Source organism: Heptranchias perlo, chromosome 2 (assembly GCF_035084215.1).
Source record: "Heptranchias perlo isolate sHepPer1 chromosome 2, sHepPer1.hap1, whole genome shotgun sequence".
NCBI classification, from domain to species: domain Eukaryota; kingdom Metazoa; phylum Chordata; class Chondrichthyes; order Hexanchiformes; family Hexanchidae; genus Heptranchias; species Heptranchias perlo.
The window spans coordinates 49,637,279-49,657,658 of NC_090326.1; the positions used below are offsets into that span (position 1 = coordinate 49,637,279).

Consider the following 20,380-nt stretch of genomic DNA (forward strand, 5'->3'; position numbering starts at 1 on the left):
TTTACAAATTTAAAGATAACCAGGTACACCAGGTTTCAAGTTTTGTGTTCTAGGTTGTTGCGCAAGCACCAAAAATGTGTTTATTACCTGCTATGAAAATTCAGTTTTGAAAGATGTGAAAGCTGCTTCCGTCTCTCCAGAAGGACATGTATAGAAATGTTTGGACCTGATTCTTGAAAACAGGACAACTTAGCTTACGTTACTTCAACTCTGTAAATGTCAGTCTTCAGAATTGGGCCTTTGGTCAACATTTCAAACGAAACACAAAACCTGTAGTTCACTGAGCTAATTGTTCTAGTTCATTCTAGAACTGACCAGTTAGAAGAGCACCAGTCTTCTGTGGCTGGGGAGGTGGGGGGGGGGGGGGGGGGGCATTGAGCTCTTCTATAACCAGACAATCTTTCTCCTGCTTTTGCCTGCCAATTTTGAGTTCTGCGCTCCGAGGCAGCTCTGGTACCATGTGGTGCAAGAGCATCTGTCTGTAAGTCTTCTGAGCTGAGAGCACAGCTGTCATATAGACCTCCTCTTAAACCTTATGTGGGTATACTCTCTGGAATTTTGTTGCATATGTCAGACAGTCTCATGGAGGAAGTAGCTGGGGACACCAATTTTTATGAGATTTTCATTTCCTGTGCTATCAAGCCTACCTGCAAAAGTCATGCAGTGATCATTTCTTGGACCGACCTCTCTTTAAGGCCATTCTCAAAGTAGTAACACTGAACAATATGCATGATTTCATGAGCATTGCTACCTTGATTTGGGAACTGTGGATCAGGAATTATTTTTTACATGTTAACCTTATTTATCTGGGAGGATCATGTATTGCTTGTGCTCTGCTGGCTTCTAACTCCCAATGTTACAAGCAAATCTTCTGACTACACGGCCTCCATTACCTTGTCTGGAGCAGTGCAGTTGAGTGACATGGCTGCAACATCTGGAGCCTGTCCGGATGATCTGGGATCAACCTAGATGACTTAAAAAGGTATACAAGTTCTTTAACCCTACTGTGCTTCAAAGTAGCCTGAAGATGTGGTTGCTCAGAATCCCACCACTAGTTTTTGAACTACTTCAATATACTTCAGTTCGTGTGTGAATGTTGAATTAATAAGGAGGAACATTAATTGGGTCTGGTCATCTTCATTATTTGAAAGCGGTTCAGCCTTCACAAGCAAAGCTCCTTCTCTTGCCTATGCCCTGTTTCCCTCTCTGATCTGGTGTGACTTGGAGGTATTTTGTTACTTCGTTGTTCAGTTTCAGTGGTTTCATTGTGGCTGCAATATCGAAGCTGAAAACTAGGGCAGCAGCCAGAACAAAGTCTTCTGTACAGCAGAAGGTTGTCTGGTCACTTAGGGCAGATTTCTTTTTTTTTCCCACTCCCGGTGGACGAAGCAATATGCTATTTGTATGCAGCAGCTGAATTTCTTTAGAAGATTGCCGCAGATGCTCCCAGAAAGCAGCCTCCAGGACCTTTTAATGCAAAATTCCAAGCCTGGGCTGCATCTCAACCTGCATGTTGTAAGTGAAGCAATTCGCATGATGCACCAAATCAGTTGCTCTGACAATAGGTAATCTAACGTCCCCAATGCTGACATCCGGGTTGATTTTCACTGTGCATCCTCCCCCCCACACCCAAATAGTGCCTGCCCATGACACAGTGCCCCTGGAAGCACTGGAATTCCTGGTGGTTTCTATAATGAGGAGGGCAGACTTCAGGCATTGCTGGGAGCACTCTATTAGATGCAGGGGCCAAAAGATCAGGACAAACTTGAGCTTTAAAAGCATCAGTACCATTAAAGGGTACAGCTCCATGGGAGAGCTAGAAGACCTTTGTTTTTTGCGGAAAATGGCCAGGATTTTTATTTGGACACCTTCAGATGACCTGTGGTAAGTTTTTTATTTAATTTATGCGTGCCAGAAGCTGTGATTTGCATGTCGGTGGTCTCCATGTTAATTGAAAGGTCAGTACCCAGTGAATGAGTTCATGCTGCTCTGCCATGGCTGGGATGGCTACAGAACTCCAAGAAGCAGCACGGACAGCTCTGCAGCCTGCCTTTTCTGGAAACTATTTGCCCCTGAACAGCATCTGGCACTGGAGCAGGAAATCTCAGTACTGAGGTCTCTGACATTGATTTGAAAAAAAAGACATTGCTGCTCCCTATTCAGGGGCAGGCACCTGATAAGCAATGTGGGAAATTCTACTGTAGTACTACTCGGGCGCAGGAGAGGGAGCAAAATATTGGCAGCCATTTTTTTGGTGTTATTTGGGCACTAAACCCAGGAAATGTGACTCATCAATTGCTTTTGTGAACACAAAAATTCTCAAGAAGCAGTTGCATGCTTGGCCACCTAGCTTATATATACCTCGCATTGAGCCACAGGCTCATTGTGCAAGCCAAATCACCCATGTTGTCCAGTGCCTCAGGTTTGGGCTGCTCCATATGTGATTTAGGAAAACATCCACACAACACTGTGGGGGAGAAATTCAACATTGTTTAGCCCGTTTTGAGCGAAAAATTAGGGTTGAGTGTCGAATTTTGGTTCACTATCTAGGGTGCAGGGCATCTACCTGAAACAGGCATCTTGCATCTTGATGCCAGTTGCAGGACCCTGATTGAAGCTTGTCTACAAATGGACGGAGCTTGCACCGCAAATGCTCCACCCAGTTGTTCCAGGTCAACCAACCTAATCAGTGTTCTTTAAACGGACCACTCGAGGGCGCTCAAAAAAACGGCCAGAAAAATTGTTAATAGTTGTATTTCTGTGGTGCCAGGAGGAGTAGGAGTGCTGGAATCGGTCAGGCCCCGACTAGCGAGCTGCATTGGGGCGCTCAATTGGCATCTGCAGCTCGCCTATTTAATGCAAATGAGGCCCGAGACCCAATTTTGAACAGACCTCAGGCTGCCGTGGACCAGCACGCGACACAATCACTTCACTTTGGCAACCTATTTCACCCTGAGGTGAGCTTCCAAGCACATATCTGCTCCATCGCCAAGACCGCCTGACTTCCATTCCCGTAACATCGCCTGTCTCCCCTCCTGCCTCAGCTCATCTGCTGAAACCCTCAGCTATGCCTTTGTTACCTCCAGACTCAACTATTCCAATGCTGTCCTGACCGGGCCTCCCATCTTCCACCCTCCATAAACCTGAGCTCATCTAAAACTCTGCTGCCCGTATCCTAACTCGCACCAAGTCCCGTTCACCGATCACCCCTGTGCTCGCCGACCTGAATTGGCTCCTGGTCCGGGAACACCTCTATTTTTAAAATTCTCAACCTTGTTTTCAAATCCCTCCATGGCCTCGTCCCTCCCTATTGCTGTAACCTCCTCCAGCCCTATAACCTTCCGAGATCTCTGCGCTTATCCAATTCTTGCCTCTTGTACATCGCCGATTTTAATCACTGCACCATTCGCGGCCGTGCCTTCAGCTGCCTAGACCCTAAACTCTGGAATTCCCTCCCTAAACCCCTCCGCCCCTCTACCTCACTGTCCTCCTTTGAGGCGCTCCTTAAAACCTACCTCTATGAGGAAGCTGTCCTAATATCTCCTTATGAGGCTCGGTGTCAAATTTTGTTTAATAACACTCCTGTTAAGGGCCTTGGGACGTTTTACTACGTTAATGGCGCTATATAAATGCAAGTTGTTGCTGTTGTTGTTCACTGACTTGCCACCTGTTCTGGACGCAAGTCCAATTTCTCAGCCTGTCTCTGCAAGATCGTGACAATAGATGGGTCTAGGGCGTGTACTACACACCGCTATTAAATGGCACTTCTGAGCTGGGGTGTGGGCGTTTCTGGCAAGGCGAGCGTTTATTGCCCATCCCTAGTTGAGAAGGTGGTGGTGGGCTTTCTTCTTGAATCGTAGATGAAGGTGTTCCCACAATGCTGTAGTGGATTTTTAAAACAACTGAATGGCTTGCTAGGCCACTTCAGAGGGCAGTTAAGAGTCAACCACATTAGTGTGGAACTGGAGTCACATATAGGCTAAACCTTGGTGGGTTCAGCAGGTTTCCTTCCCTAAAGGTCGTTAGTGAACAAATTGGGTTTTTACGACAATCCCACAGTTTCACGGTCATTTTTAAGGATACCAGTTTTTTATTTCCAGATTTTTTTTTTAAACAATTCAAATTCTCAACATGCCATGGTAGGATTTGAGCTTTTGTTCTCTGGATTATTAGTCCTGTAACATAACCACTATACTACCATAACATTTTTGTTGAATGCAGTATTAAGAATTGTGATGGTAATCTTGTAAGCCATTTAAGTCACATTTTTCCTAAACATTTTTTTTTCTAAAATGGTTGAACATTACACTTTTAATTCTGGCAGGAACCAGTGTGTTGTGTAATTTCCTCTGGTACCTCTGTAATGTAGCTCGCAACAGCAGGCGGATTTGTTTTTAAATCCCTTTATGCACTTACAAAATACATGAGATGTCATTTAAAAACAATTTCTCGTTCTTGTGTTTTTTTTTCTCCACCTACATGTTTTTCTGAAATTTACAGAAGCACGTAAGCTTCATTTGAAATAGCTTCTCCTCATACCATTAAGCTGTCATCAAAATTTACAGTATGAAGACAAATAAAAATGTTTCTTCATTCATGTAACGCTGCACAATCTACTCCAACCCTGGTAAGCTTTTCCCCATCATTTTAAGTTTCTGCCCAACGGCACCAGTGAAAATCTACCCCTCTACAATTTAAAAGTGGATATTTAAAGCTCAGTTTAAACTGTCAGCAAGTTTTAGAATTTATCAACTAGGTTGGATATTTTGGTAGGGTCACAAAATGTCAACAAATTCTTCACACTTATTGACAGAATAATCTAGTGCTTTAATTAAGGTTCTTAAATTGAATGAATCACTAAAATGTTTACCTTTAACATTTTCCAGCCACCCTCATAACATTAGGGAGAAATAAAGTCACGAAAATAGATTATAAGTTTAAAACAAATTAGCACAGATTGTTCACACACTATCTAAATGAAGTAGTTAAAAGTTTTGCAATCTCACTGATTTTGATATTATTTATATTCAAATAGCAAAACTGACATTTTTTTTAAAAAATCATGATTTATAATGTTGCTGGAAGAAAATGGGTCCTGCTCCTTACAAATAAAGAATAGTGTGAGTACAGAATCTGCTGTATGCTACCTTGTGTTGTGCTGCTATTAATTATCAGATGACATAGAGGAGTTCCAGCCAAATTATGAAAGTGTAATTGGGCATCAAGTTTTAAGGCCACTGAGAAACCAGCAGCAGACTATAACTGCTGTCTGGAGCCAGAGCACATTGCTAGAGTTGAGTACTGCTACTCCTTTTGTGGCATCAAATAACCATGGTATTTCTTTACATTATATTGTGTACAGAGAACAGCAAGGTGTAGCTCAAATACTTGGTTTGATGGAGTCACAGGATGTAGATTCTGTTCATGCTTCCACAACAAATTGCTAGCCCAATCTGCGAGGCATGTGCTGAACAGAGATATCCCCCCCCCACCCCACCCCAGAGTGAGGAGGAAGAATTGCACAGTGATTTGTTGACGGCCACACTCTCACATCTCATAGCAGCCAGTTAGAGAGTAAGCCCTTTGTCTTCCTCTCAACTGGAGTAAGTCTCATAGGTGCAGGCAACCCAAAATGAGGAATGATGTGGAGATGCCGGTGATGGACTGGGGTTGACAAATGTAAACAATCTTACAACACCAAGTTATAGTCCAACAATTTTATTTGAAAATCACAAGCTTTCGGAGGCTTCCTCCTTCGTCAGGTGATTTCCTGACATTCACCTGACAAAGGAGGAAGCCTCCGAAAGCTTGTGATTTTCAAATAAAATTGTTGGACTATAACTTGGTGTTGTAAGATTGTTTACAAAATGAGGAAGGGAAAGTTTTCTTTAAATGCAGTAAAAGGCGGCTTTGAGTGCCATTTATATTCCAACCTGTGACCTGCCAAACGATCCTCTTGACTTTTCCACTCACTGATTGTATACTTCTGTCACTTGGTAAATATGTGTTGTATTCAGAGACTTCCCGTTACATATTTATTGTCTTTTTTGTCTGACAAATTGAAAGAGACAATGTGCATCGGATGAGAATAGCCGTTTCACTCCCATATAATGTATTCAGCCATCCCATCTTCCCTTTCCCCTCTTCTCAGCATTCACAATGAGCCATTTTGCAATAAAATCACAATTAAGTAAATTAATTACACATTGTTCAGTGACTGCCGCTGTAATTTTCTGAAGATTTCAATTACATTGCCCATTTAGTGTGGGATTGAACATTTTGATCTGACCACTGTGACAAGAAAATGATAATGTGTACGTGCATAAACATATTGTGGAGTTAGAAAAGTTAAATGACAATAGGTGGAAATTGAGCACATTGATAATAAAATTACAATCATAAAATATTAATGAATGTCTGATGCAAACAATTGGGGTTTTAAACAAAAGGGAAATGACAGAAAAGCAGGACTTCAATCAAATCCACCGTAATATAAAAAATGATATTCAAATTAATACAATTTCACAGCTGTGTGGTATTGTGAATAGTGTACACATGAGCAGATTCAGTTCAATGATGACTTTTATCAAAGCTATTTGCAATACAAAAAACAAATTAAGTCAAATAATTAAACTGAAGTCAACGTCAAGTAAATCCCTTAGAAGCTAGAGTATGTTGCTATCTTAAGAGCTTTTCAGTGAGTATAACAAGCCAGAAAATGAGATAAAGGACGCCTGGGCATGAAGAAACTCGCTAATCCAGTGTTTTTGAACTGTCCTCAAATACTGACATAGCACAGGAACACAAAAACATATTGTTCATACCGTAAGAGGATTCATGTAGGACACCATATGTCTGCCCATGTATACATGTGAATCCATCACCTCCAGTAACAAAAGCAAACCAAATTTTTAAACAAGCTTTTTATAGACTCTGTCCACCTCACTAGTCCTAAGAAAAGCTTCTGCAAAGTTTATCTGTGATTTATATACACACGCATGTAACTTGAACAAAAGGCCACACTATTTATCATCATTTGCACCCTACTTAATTCATCGTTGAGCAGTTGCCTTCCTCTGCATGACTTTTCTCAAGATTTGAGCAGTTCAGGACTCATCGTGTTTCTCACAACATTGGATTACTTCTTTTTCTCTTCATAGCCCACAATCATGTTCCTAATTAATTCATCGTTCTTAAATGTGTTGATCAACATTAACTGTATTTGCTGGAAGTCGATCACATATCCAAAGCCAAATTTGAGCTAAAAATCCTTCCAATCTTGGTTCTTGGTTGCGACCTGTTAGTTTTAAACATGTTCTCTAGTTTTGGACTCTCGTTCTAAGTTAATCTATCTGCATCTGCATTATCCATTTGTTTCAGATCAGTCATTCTCTCCTTAAAATCCTTTAGGAGAATAAACATGCTGGGAAGTGTCCTTGTTATCCCTTTGTTACATTGAGCACTGTATGGGCTAAGTAACATTTTTTGAGAAGGAGGAATTGCACTAAACTTGATCTCATTAGCACATTAGTCTCTGATACAGTTCTGAACTTGGACAAACATCACTCACGGATCATGTGACATTCATTTGTTACCTCAGTAACTTTGAAATGCTTCAGTTTATTTTCAGACTTGATAATTGGTAAGGGGCTACCTCTTACAATCTTTACTTCTTTCCAAATGTGTACACATTGACTAATGTTTCATTGCCATTTTGCTAATCTCATTGAGTGCTTTATGGTCCATAAGCTCTTGATCCTTTCTATAAATGGACATGCTGCGAGCTGTCAGCCCGTTCATGAATACAAATTTGACTGAGATTTAGAAGTAAACCATTTTAATTTTTTTTAACCTAAATAGGCTGGGCTTATCTGTACTTTGCTCACCCGTTTTCTCCCTTATCCTCTTCCCTGAATACACTGATTCTTTGATGGGGTCTCGCCTCACTGGCACCAGGCCTTGCCCAAGTGACCATTCTTCATGTGTGAGTCTAGACAGTGAATGTCAGTTGGTTATTCAGTGATGTGGGGCATCAAATTGAGCCCAATTCTGTCCTCATCAGATGTTTTTGAATTCCATGTAACTCATCATTAATTTAAAAAGACTTAAAAATTGTTAAAACCAACTTAAAGAAACTGCAACAGAATGCTCGCTATGTACGGCTGATATTACCTTTATGTGTCATGGTTTTGTAACTGTTTTGTATTTTTTAGCAACACAATTTGAGTATTTTTAAAAAAGGTCCTTGTTTAAAGTTTCTCGAAATTTATGATTCTCTCAACTTGTCTACTGTTCCTGCGAGTTTGTGTGTGTGTGATTGAAAGAAGCACTTAAAGTTATTCGTGGAAACTGGCAAATAGAGTGCTGCAACAGTACAGGAAAGTTATCTGTTGTGAAAGTAAAAGCACTTGAGTTTTTAGGTAAAACACGTTTCATGTTGAGCAGCATCTCCCACCTGCCACTGGGAATCCTGGCACAGCTTTGTACAACAGATGAAGCAAACTGGGTGCAGTAACACTCAACCAAATATAACTTTCAGCTCTCACTTCTTAGTCATTTATGTACCAAGAAAAGAAAAACAGTCATACGTCTGCCCCATGCTCGAATGTGCCACTTCAGTTAAAACAAAAAGCAAAATTCTGCGGATGCTGGCAATCTGAAATAAAACCAGAAGATGCTGGAGACGTTCGGCAGGTCAGGCAGCATCGGTGGAGGGAGGCAGGTTGAGTTCACGTTTCAGGTCGAAGACCTTTCATCAGAGGGACACAGATAGCAACGAAGGTGAACAGGGTAAAAGAGACAAACGAAAATCATGTCGAAGAGAAGAGCAGAACTTCTCCAAGGTGGGCATTCCAGGAAGAGAGGTGGCAGTGAATTAAACAATAAGACAAAAAGCAAAATACTGCAGATGCTGGAAATTGAAATAAAAACAGAAAATGCTGGAAATACTCCGCTAAATGCCATTTCTCCTGTTATATTATGCTCCTACCTTACCTATCTTAAATAGGCAAAAACAAATTTGACTTCTCATTTATTCAGACGGTGTGTCCCTCCTCTTTTTCTATCTTTTTCTCATGCACACAATGTCCATAGAAAGGTTTGTTTTGCTATCTATATTTTTAGTCTTCTGCTTAATCAGTGCAACTGAATAACATTTTTGCTGCCTGAACAAGTGCTAATTTATTTAAGAGAAAACTAATAACAGAAGACCCCCAATGAGTAAATTCTTTACCATCCGTCTGGCGCTGCTTTAAATTTCAGAGCATGAGCTATGAATTTCTAAAGATTCTCCATATTTATCAGGTTTCGATCATTAATATAGTCTCTGTCTTTGTTAATTATTCATATCCCTGCCTGCATTTTACCCTTTGTTGTAAAATGGTTTAATACCTGATATTTAATCGTTTGGGGTGCTTTTTTTCCATGTAGACCCAATGCTGTGTGTTTAACTTTAAAAGGCATCAAGGTTGCAGGATGGTGTTCTAAGCAGCAACTGATTGTTATAAGTTTGTATCAATTACAGGGATTGGTAACCTCTGCACACTGAAATGTAGCCTGATTTAATCCCAGTGGTTAGAAAATTCTTAGAAAGCATCATTAGGGGTGCTATTAATGATCGCCTGGAATGCTCAGGCTTGATGGGGGATAGTCAACATGACTTCAGAAAGCCTAATCCAGTTTTTTGAAGTTATTAGTGCAGTTGATCAGGGAGATCCAGAACATTTCACTTACTTGGATTTCCAAAAGGTTTTTTGATAAAGAGCTACTTGAAGGACTCTGTGTTAAAATTAAGTACCATGGCGTCAAGGGGAGTATTGCAAGATGGATCACAAATTGGCTAAAGGACCATAGGCATGCTTCATGTGTTTTATGCTTACTGATGTTCCGGAGCAAGGCATATGGAGTACGGTTATTAAATTCAGGGATCTAAATCCAAAATTATGCCATAGACCTCAAGAAGGAAATAGACTAGAACTAGATTTGGTTAAATTGGGGAAGTGGGCTCAAGATTGGCAAATTCCTTCAGTGTAACAACAATTTGCACTATATAGCACCGTTAATGTAGAAAAATGCCTCAAGTTGCTTCACAGAGCTGTACTCAGACTCCTGAGACGATAGAAGGTAACAGTGCGGGGTCGGAAAGAGAAGCCATTGCTGGAGACTTGAGTGGTCATTGGTTCAAGCTCAGTGTAAGACAGCTGCTGCCAAAATAAATCAGGCCCTGGGCTATATTGCCCAGATTGTTCAGTATAAAACTTAGTCCCACTATAATAGCGCTTTAAGCTTTGATGAGACCTCATTTTTATTCATTCATGGGATGTGGGCATCGCTGGCAAGGCCAGCATTTATTGCCCATCACTAATTGCCCTTGAGAAGGTGGTGGTGAGCCACCTTCTTGAACCGCTGCACTCCGTGTGGTGAAGGTTCTCCCACAGTGCTGTTAGGAAGGGAGTTCCAGGATTTTGACCCAGCGACGATGAAGGAACGGCGATATATTTCCAAGTTGGGATGGTGTGTGACTTGGAGGGTAACGTGTAGGTGGTATTGTTGTCATGCGCCTGCTGCCCTTGTCCTTTTAGATGGTGGAGGTCGCGGGTTTGGGAGGTGCCGTCAAAGAAGCCTTGGCGAGTTGCTGCAGTGCATCTTGTAGATGATACACACTGCAGCCACGGTGCGCCGGTGGTGGAGGGAGTGAATGTTTAAGGTGGTGGTGGATGGAGTGCCAATCAAGCAGGCTGCTTTGTCCTGGAGTATCATCTGGAGTATTGTGTACCCTTTGGCGCAAACCCCCCCTCCCCCCGTCCCCGGCTCTAGAGAGAGTTCGGAGATGGGCACTGAGGATGACCCTCTAGCCTAAGTGCACTGCACTATGAAGATGGACTTCACAACTTGGGTTTGGACTTCGTGGAGAGGCATAGACTTAGAAGGGATCTGATTCAGATCTTTAAAATTATGAAGGGCATTTGATAACATTCAGTAACATTGGATAGATTGTTTGAGGTGATGGAGCCAGGCAGTACGAGGGGCCACATATTTAAATTGAGGGAGTTGGGACTGGGGAGGTTTTATTTTTCACAGAGGGTGATTGACCTGCGGCATGGATTCCAGAGGTGATGGTGAAGACTGACTCCTCGCAGTCCTTCAAACCGGCATTAGACACCTTTCTGGAAAACTATGCGATCATGGTAGAAGATTTCAAGGTAATAACCTATGGGTTGGACTTTTCAGGGGCTTCTCTGACTGCCTTTGGAGAGGGGTCAGAGAGGAATTTTTGACAGAGGATCCTGAATTGGCTACAGGTCTCTTTTTTTATGCTTCTCCAGGAGGTGACAGTAGAGGAAAGGAAGGGTGGGGATAAATCCAGTAAGAGTGGGGAGAACACTTATGGGGGTGATGGCATTTTCTCATTCTGAGTACATAACAATAACTATCCATAAAATGTGTCTTTATGTCACACAATACATATAATTATTTTAATTAGATTTCATTTATTGTCTAGGAGGTACAGTTATAAAAGCATGTGACTGAAAATGTCTATCAATCTGAATATTTTTGATGTCAAATAAATAAATCTAAATTTAAGTTATTTACCAGTAAATTGCCTGTGCCATTGCCCACTATCTGTTGATGAAACTAATTTTTTAAATATATATTGCATAGAATTTACAGCACAGAAACAGGCCATTCAGCCCAACTGGTCCATGCCGGTGTTTATGCTACACACAAGCCTCCCACCCCTCTTCATCTAACTCTACCAGCATAACCTTCTATTCCTTTCTCCCTCTTGTGTTTATCTAGCTTTCCTTTAAATGCAACTATGCTATTTGCCTCAACTACTCTATTTGCCTCAACTACTCCCTGTGATAGAGAGTTCCACATTCTAACCACTCTGGGTAAAGAAGTTTCTCCTGAATTCCCTATTGGATTTATTGGTGACTATCTTATATTTATGGCCCCTAGTTTTGGACTCCCCCACAGTGAAACCATTTTCTCTACCCTATACAGGTCACCCCTCAGCCTTCTCTTTTCTAGAGAAAAGAGCCCCAGCCTGCTCAATCTTTCCTGATAGTTATAACCTCTTAGTTCTGGTTTCATCAAGGTACAAGATATTGAAGGAGTTTGGAGAGACTTCAAATACTTGTTTCAGAGTCTGCAACTACATCATCACAGTTGACAGTAAAATTGAATAGAAAATGTTGATATAGCAATTTACAATGACACAAAGTCATTACAACAAAAGTAAAGTTTGTGGACTGGAATTGCATGTCCTATGCCAGATATTTAGAGAGAGAGAGAGAGATTTGGATTGTAGAATCAGATTTGAAAACCAGAAAAGTTCTAATAAAGCCACATTACTTTAATGCTTACATGCACACTGCACACACACAGGCAATGCTAACACTGTAAATGAGCAACCGCAAGACTTAAATAAGAAAGTATTTAACCTTAGAGATGTATATTTTTTCAGTTTATTTAAAATATTTTCAGGTTGTTTACATTAAGGGAAGCTAGATAAACACATGAGGGAGAAAGGAATAGAAGGATATGCTGATAGGGTTAGATGAAGTAGGGAGGGAGGAGGCTCATGTGAAGCATAAACACCGGTATGGACCTGTTGGGCCGAATGGCCTGTTTCCGTGCTGTACGTTCTATGTAATTCTATCTCATTAGAAATGCATATCCTTTCCCCACCTATGTTTGATATCTACTGTTGCTGATGATTTACTAGATCACCACAGTAAATATGATGTAAAAATACAGAATAAACGAGAGTGCATTTTACACAAAGAGATAGTCTTTCTCATCTGTTAATACCCAGCCCAATCAGTGTTGTAGAAATGTCATTACAGTCCATGTGTTACTCATTGAAGCACCTATTTTTATATCAAGTACATGTCATAGTGTGGTTTGCTGATTATTCCAGAAGTAGTTTTTCCTCCCTCCCCCCACCCACTAACCCTGCATTTGCTCATTGAATGTATTGCTTTGTTGTTCGATCACCTTTTTATCTGCTTCACAAGTTACAGAAGGAAGCTTTCAGTTATAAACGAGCTGCCCTAAATTTATTTTCAAAATTTTAATTTGAGTGAATTCTTGTTCTCTTTATATTTCAATGTAACATTCTTGAAACACTACAGGGTACAGTTCATTAATAAAATATTTCTTCCTTGCACCAGATAACTTTCCCCAGATGGCTCATCAGAAGCGCTTCATTGAGCGGAAATACAGACAGGAGTTGAGAGAAATGAGGCGGGAAAGAGAACGACAGGAGAAGGATCCCAGTGAGACTGAGGAGAGCAGAAAATAAACGAGTACATGAAAACTGTGGCATATTTACCTTCTTAACAACTACAATTCCAGCCACGTTTGCCTTTGGGGACATAACCTATTTTTAATGTGAAAGTGAATGAGGAACCATGAAATGTGTGCACCAAAACCAAGATACAGTATTCCACTCTTAGCAATGAGGTATGAAACTCCTAATCCTGCAGAGGAGGCATGGCACTGGGGCGGGCGATTTGTTTCATGTTATTTAAATGTGCATTTGAATGTGTCTCATTTTAGTTCAGTTTTAATTATTTGGTTTCAATCTTGTACCTTTTATTTTGTAGTTTTAATTTTCAAAGGCGCCAAATATTTTTTACCTGTTGCTTTTATTTGTTTTATGCAAAAAGTTTTGGGCATTGCTTGTATAACTCGAATCCTGTAATGCCTTGCTAATGACAGGTCAATAAAATACCTCCTTTTTAATAACCAAAAAGCATGTCTTCTTGGCACCATAGGTGTGCCCTGATAAATACATAATAGTTTGCTAAGAAATATTGTGCTTTTGATCAGGATTTCTTCAAGCCTCTGATAAAATTATATAATGAGTATAAATCTTTGTAACACGCTCTATTAAATCATTCATTCCATCATTCAGCATAAATACATACAGCAGAGAATGCTTCAGTGTAACCTTTATTCTGCACGTTTTGCATTAGTAACACTTCGAGATGTGCCGCTACCTATAATCGAAATTTGACTGTCAGTTGAGTTTATTATATGTTCTGAGATCTTTGTGGGATATTTTATGATTGAATCAGGATTTAGCATTGTTATGTGATATATATTCATTCCTACATTCAATGCATTGTGAATAGGAAGTGGTGTGGTACACTGATGTGTTCTTAGAAATTATTAAATTATTGCTTGTAAGATCAATCAGAACACCCACAGATTCTGTGTCTTCAAGAAATCATCCAGGCCATTTTAGGGGCCAGCTTTTTTCAGGTAGATGATGCCCTTCTACCCGATTTGTTCAAATTTTGTTCGGCAAGTCTGCATTGTAAACGTGCATTTTTGTAAAGGAGTTTAGGACTTTACTGGAACTTTTTTCTCAAAAATTTCACACAAAACATTGAACCTGCCTTCAAACACAGAGTTATTTTTACACAAGCTGTATTTACGAAGGTTTCCTGTGAATTGTCTCCTATTGACTCAGTTAGATTATGTATTTTTACATATCCAAAAAGGATACTAACTTGTTAAAAATGTTATCTTAATAGCTTTCAGTGCATTTCTCAGATTTTTGTAAAATGGTTCTGGAAAAGGGAGAAATTTGTTCTGCAAAAGAACTGTCTGAGGCTTTAAGGGTGGAAGTTTGTATTTTTAAAAAAAAGCTTATTCATGGTTTTATGATTAGAAGAATTTTTAATGATGCAAGTTTTTGCTCTAGAAGGGTTCAATGTTTTGAATTCAGAGCTGGAAGTGGAGTGGAGGGAGGAGAAGGTTTTTTTCAAATCAAAATTCTGATTAAGTGCTGAATGCGACCCCTCGTGACCTCCTGACTCCAAGTATGGTAATTCAGCAATTAGTTGTGCATACTAACAGACACCTGGCATGATTTTTATTTCAGCAAAAAGCTGCAAGCGTGGTTTCAGGACACATATTAAACATTTTGACATATCTGGCATTTCAAACAAACAAGGTCTGCACATTAACCAGCAAAATCCAGATGAAGCCAGTTTCTATTGAAAGTCATCATTACTAGTAACTTCACTACAACTTTGCTGCATATTATTGCTGTATGTTATCAGTCTGGCAGATATACATAGTTCTTTTGGGCTGGTCTTTTCCTGCCCGTCAAATTTGTATGTTCTATATTTCCCATCATACATAAGACCATTAAGATACTGCACTGTTCAGAGATGACCATGTTCTGTGCCACCAGGCTAAAGCAACGACTAGTTTGAAGGGTTCTCAAAATTCACACATTTTTCATATCATCAACGAGGATATGACTTTTGGACTTTTATGGCAGAGGACCCAACTGCTGGGTTAAATATGGATCCCTGCAGACAGGAGATTCGGCCCATGAGGGCCTGGGACTGGACATGCCCGGGCTTGTTGGCTGTAGTGTGGATTGTTCCTGAAAACCAGACAATGAGAGAAGACAGAATACGCATTCTTCCCTTTAAAACAATCAACCCAGAGAAAGACTTCAGCTTACACGAAACTAAAGCCCGACAAAACCTTGCATAAATTATCGCTACTAACTACTAAAAGCAGGAAGGTAGCAATCAATGCAATTATGCAAACCCATCAATACAATGGCTTTCAGTTCAAGCCTAGTTACGGGGACAGGAAACCAACAATCACCGGGAGAAGCCCACCATAATCAGACAAAGAACTAACCTTGTTTTGGAATCAGATAAGAAATTCGAAAAACAGTATAACTGGGCGACCAGTAATGAAGCACAGAGAGTTGGTTTTGGAGCAGGTTCTAAGCAGTTCAGTTTTAAACAGCAGTTTTGGAGCAGCAACAAGGCAACCGCAGCCCTCCATGAAGATCGCCTACCCACAACTGCGCCTTACCGTACCAACAGACTCTATCCAACTGAAGAACCTTCGCAGATTCCAGTTCAGGACCACGTGGGGACGGCAGGGCCCAGAGGACACAAAGAGCGTACCCCAAAACTGCAACCGGCTTACCTGGCTGGATTTCGAACAGTCAAGGAACCCTGGTTTGGTGAGCATGATTCCTGACCTCTCCTAGTTCAATTTAGTTAGGTTTTGGGGGTGGAACAAGGGTAAGGGGATTAGTAGGGTGATTTTCCCTCGTTATGCCGTGTGTTCCCCATTCTTAACTAAGTGTACTTTGTATGTCTGTATAATCTCAGTGTTATCCTAATGTTATAAGTTCATTTGTGACTTCAATAAACCCAGTTTCTTTTCTTGTACCAAAACCAGTTGTCTGCTGCACTTTTTGTCACAACCCCCAAATAAGTCCAAGGTCTAGAACCCAGGGAGTGGGAGCGATTCGGACCGCTCAGTAGTCAGAGGTGAAGCTGACACACACCACCACCCCCTACAAGTTAGAAGAGGGATAATATGGAATAGAAACCAGGTCTGACCTTTTTTGAAAATTGCATTGTGCGTTTTGGTAACTGAAGGACAAAAAAGTGTAATTTTATCTTGGAGGGTGAACTAAATTTATGATAAAGCTATTCCTGATAAAAACAACTTCCTCTTTAGTTTCATGATGTGGAGATGCCAGTGATGGACTGGGGTTGACAATTGTAAACAATTTTACAACACCAAGTTATAGTCCAACAATTTTATTTGAAATTCACAAGCTTTCGGAGGTTTCCTCCTTCCTCAGGTGAATGTTGTGGAAATGAAATCCTCGAACCCTTCGCATTTATAAATCACAGAACAATACCTGGTGATTACAGATAGTCTTACCAACTGCCCGTTGCCACGGCAATCACAGTGTGCAGACAGAGAGGTGTTACCTAAAAGGCCACCGAATATACAAACCACCAAAAAAAAAGAGAGGCAGAAACATAGAAAAGACAGCAAATGACCCGTTATATTAAAAACAGATAACATTTGTTCGCTGGTGGGGTTACGTGTAGCGTGACATGAACCCAAGATCCCGGTTGAGGCCGTCCTCATGGGTGCGGAACTTGGCTATCAATTTCTGCTCGACGATTTTGCGTTGTCGTGTGTCTCGAAGGCCGCCTTGGAGTATGCTTACCCGAAGGTCGGTGGCTGAATGTCCTTGACTGCTGAAGTGTTCCCCGACTGGGAGGGAACTCTCCTGTTTGGCGATTGTTGCGCGGTGTCCGTTCATCCGTTGTCGCAGCGTCTGCATGGTTTCAGTACAGCAACTGTGATGAACCGAGAGAGCTAGGACCATCCCAAGTGAGGAGTCAAACTGATTGTGTTTGTACATTATAGGTTCTGCTATATAACAGTCTATAACTTGGAAACAGCGAGGTAAATTTCCTCCTTCACCACCTGGGCAGCAGTCTGGTGGAGTGAATCACCTGCCTGTTATAGAACCCACTTGATTGTCATTACATTGAAATCAATGGGAAGAAAATCGGGTGGTTTCTACAACAGGCAGGGGATCCACTCCACCGGATTACTGCCCAGGTGGTGAAGATGAAAATTTACCCCAGTGTATCCCTACATAGCTATTGTGGAATGAAGGTACAGTTCTTGGCATAAAAGATTAATCTTAAAATCGAGCCTAATTTTCCAAGAAATTGTGCACAACATTTTTTTTTGCTTATCCCACTCCTTTGCTTTGCTTAGGAGAATTTGGAAGTAAATGGAAATAAAAATCGGGAGAGATGGTTCACTATCTTCCATTTTACACTATCGCACAATATCAAAATTACCCCCCATCTCTCTCTCAGAAATGAACCTTGATCATGACTAAGCTGATTTCCTAATTGTAGAGTGACTTCGTTGACTTCAGATGTCGTATACCTCCCAGTTCTTGTAATATTAAAATGTAGGTTCCATGTGCTTTTCTGAAATGTTAATGACCAGAGGGTACACCCAGTCCATCTGCTATATTCAAAACAACACTACCTTTCTAATGCTATTTGTAGGAGCAGATTAAAGTAGTGCTCTTAAAAGAATGAAAGATCATCATAAATCTAATATGCATAGGAGACTCACAAGATCTAACAACAGTTTAATTGCAACCAGTGGAAAATCTGGCTGACTTTTCACTGTGCCATCTGCACAGTGCTTTACTGCCATGTATCTGAGTGCTAGGAATGTCTGATATGAACAGTAAAAAGTGTTCACTAAAACCTATAGTTTTAGAGTGCTGTTAAGTGTGTGATTGAGTGTCCGCAATCTTTTTTGTCTGCCTGAGTGATCTGGGATAAAAGGATTGTCTTTCAGCGTTGAGAAATTACCTCTGACTGATGAAAACATGGTTTTTGAAAGCCATGCAACTTTCCACTACAGAATGTGCAACATTAGACTCGATTTTCAAATGGCTGAGGGCGGGCGGGGGTGGGGGGTCAATGGACGCACGGGTAAAATGACAAATAAAATCTTACCGTTTCCCACCCGATTGGGAGTTAATTGGTGGTCCTTAATGTAGCTTCCGAGTTTGCCATCCGAAAGCTGCGCAGCGGGCGGACTGCGCACTCGCGTGACAGGCTGTCAGCTGAAGCGGCTCTATTTAAAGGGCCATTGCACCAAAGGCTTTTGCTGGAACAAACACCAATAAACACAATAGAGCAGCACTGGGGCAAGACTGCTCCAAGATTTATTGATGCCTCACTGCAGCCGCTACTGGCAGGGGTGAGGAGGAGGAGGGAAGCCTTTTATCCCGCGGACAGAAGCAAGTGTCCTGCCTTTGCCACCAAGAAGGCCTGGCTTGAGGTGGCAGAGGAGGTCACCAGCAGCAGCCACATCTCCCGCACCTTGGTCCAGTGCAGGAAGCCTTTCAATGACATAATTAGGTCAGCAAAAGTGAGTACACTCACTGATTCTCCTGCATTCTGTGTTCCACATCATCACCCCCAACCCCCAACTCATTCTGCACTGCCAAGACTACTTCATCTCAGCATTTCCTCACCTCCCCATTTGTCACCCCACCACTACCACTCACCCCAATCCTGATCCAATGCAATGTCTCTGACTGACAACTCACCCTCTGATGCATCTCTTTCACGGTCAGCCTCACCCAAACCAATGCATTCATCAGTTGACCACTTCACCATCACTCACTCACACGTCCGTACTTTCTCCCCTTCCAGGAGAAGAGAGCTCAAAATGCACGCGAGAGGGCGAGGACTGGAAGAGGGCCACAACAAACAGTGGTCCTCACAGACGCGGAGGAGGAGGCCCGGGAGATCAGACGCACCCTCGAGTGCCTGTCCATCGGGGATGCTGAGACTGGCATCCCACAAACGTCTGGTGATACAACTTTAACATTCATCACACACAATATGAATTGATGTTAACAATGCTTGCCATGTTGAACACCTCAGTATGCTCATCACAACATGACACATCTGTGATGATGCTTAATATTGCCTTCTGTTCTCTTCCAGGCCCTTCAACGACCGCAGTGACAGGAGATTATGATTCCTCAGAGGACCTGCTGGCATCTGAGGGCGCATCATCACATCTTAGCGAGCCATCCACCAGCGCAGATACTCGCACCTCGGTGGGTCCTAGTAGTCAGTTAGTTGGGTTGGCACCTGGTGAGTCACCACACACAAGTGAGCACGAGCAGGGAACGTGAGCAACTCTCTGAGATAGTGTCGCATGTAAGTGTGGGAATGTCTGCGATGGAGAGAAGGCTGGCCTCCGTTGAGCTTCAAGCACAGCTCACAAATGAGTCCATTCAGGCCCTAACAACGGTCATTGGGACTCAGGGTGAACAACATTCTGCTGCCTTAAACAGGCAGACAGATACACTAGCACTGGCCTTACAAGGCATCACACATGTCCTCCAAACTGTTGTCCAGCAGAGTTGTAGGAGTGATGTGGGCCTGGCCCAGGGGAGGGATGATGGCGAAAGGGGACATGGAAGGGGGGACGCCACTCAAAAGCGCACCCACGTCTCACCCGTTGCCCCTCTCTCAACCAGTACCCGCAATGCTGCCTCCTCTGCAGGTGGCCGAGTCTGCCCCTGCGTAGGTACAGGTGGAGCAGTCTTTGGAGGGGCCCTCGCGGGCTCCAAAGCCCAGAGGGCGTAGGCTCAAAGCATCTAAGCAGTCAGGCCTTGAACAAGAGCAACCTGCCACTACCTCTGCTGCAGCCACAGGGAATGTACCATGTAGAAGCGGTAGGAAGAGAAAGGCTAAGGATTTGTGATCGCGAAGGCTATGCACAAGGGTGTCTGACAGACTGTCATGTTTTTCATTTATATTTGGTTTTTGCTATATTCAAATTTTATTTTTTTTTTATTCGTTCACGGGATGTGGGCGTCGCTGGCAAGGCCGGCATTTATTGCCCATCCCTAATTGCCCTTGAGAAGGTGGTGGTGAGCCGCCTTCTTGAACCCCTGCAGTCCGTGTGGTGACGGTTCTCCCACAGTGCTGTTAGGAAGGGAGTTCCAGGATTTTGACCCAGC

General features: G+C 42.0%; 1 protein-coding gene across 2 annotated transcripts in view; it reads left to right on the plus strand.

Annotated features, from left to right (window-relative positions):
* drosha (drosha ribonuclease III) overlaps positions 1-16,229 on the plus strand; it is a 190,271-nt gene extending 174,042 nt beyond the window's left edge. The window contains exons 32-33 of one of the 2 annotated variants that reach the window (XR_010966622.1): positions 13,179-13,470; positions 14,900-16,229. Coding sequence is in view for 1 of the 2 variants with exons in the window: in XM_068001877.1 (XP_067857978.1) it covers positions 13,179-13,309 (131 nt within the window). In the remaining variant the exon portion in view is untranslated. Of the gene's footprint in view, positions 1-13,178 lie in introns of both variants that reach the window. The other variant, XM_068001877.1, reaches the window with a different exon arrangement.
* Positions 16,230-20,380: the final 4,151 nt, after the last annotated feature.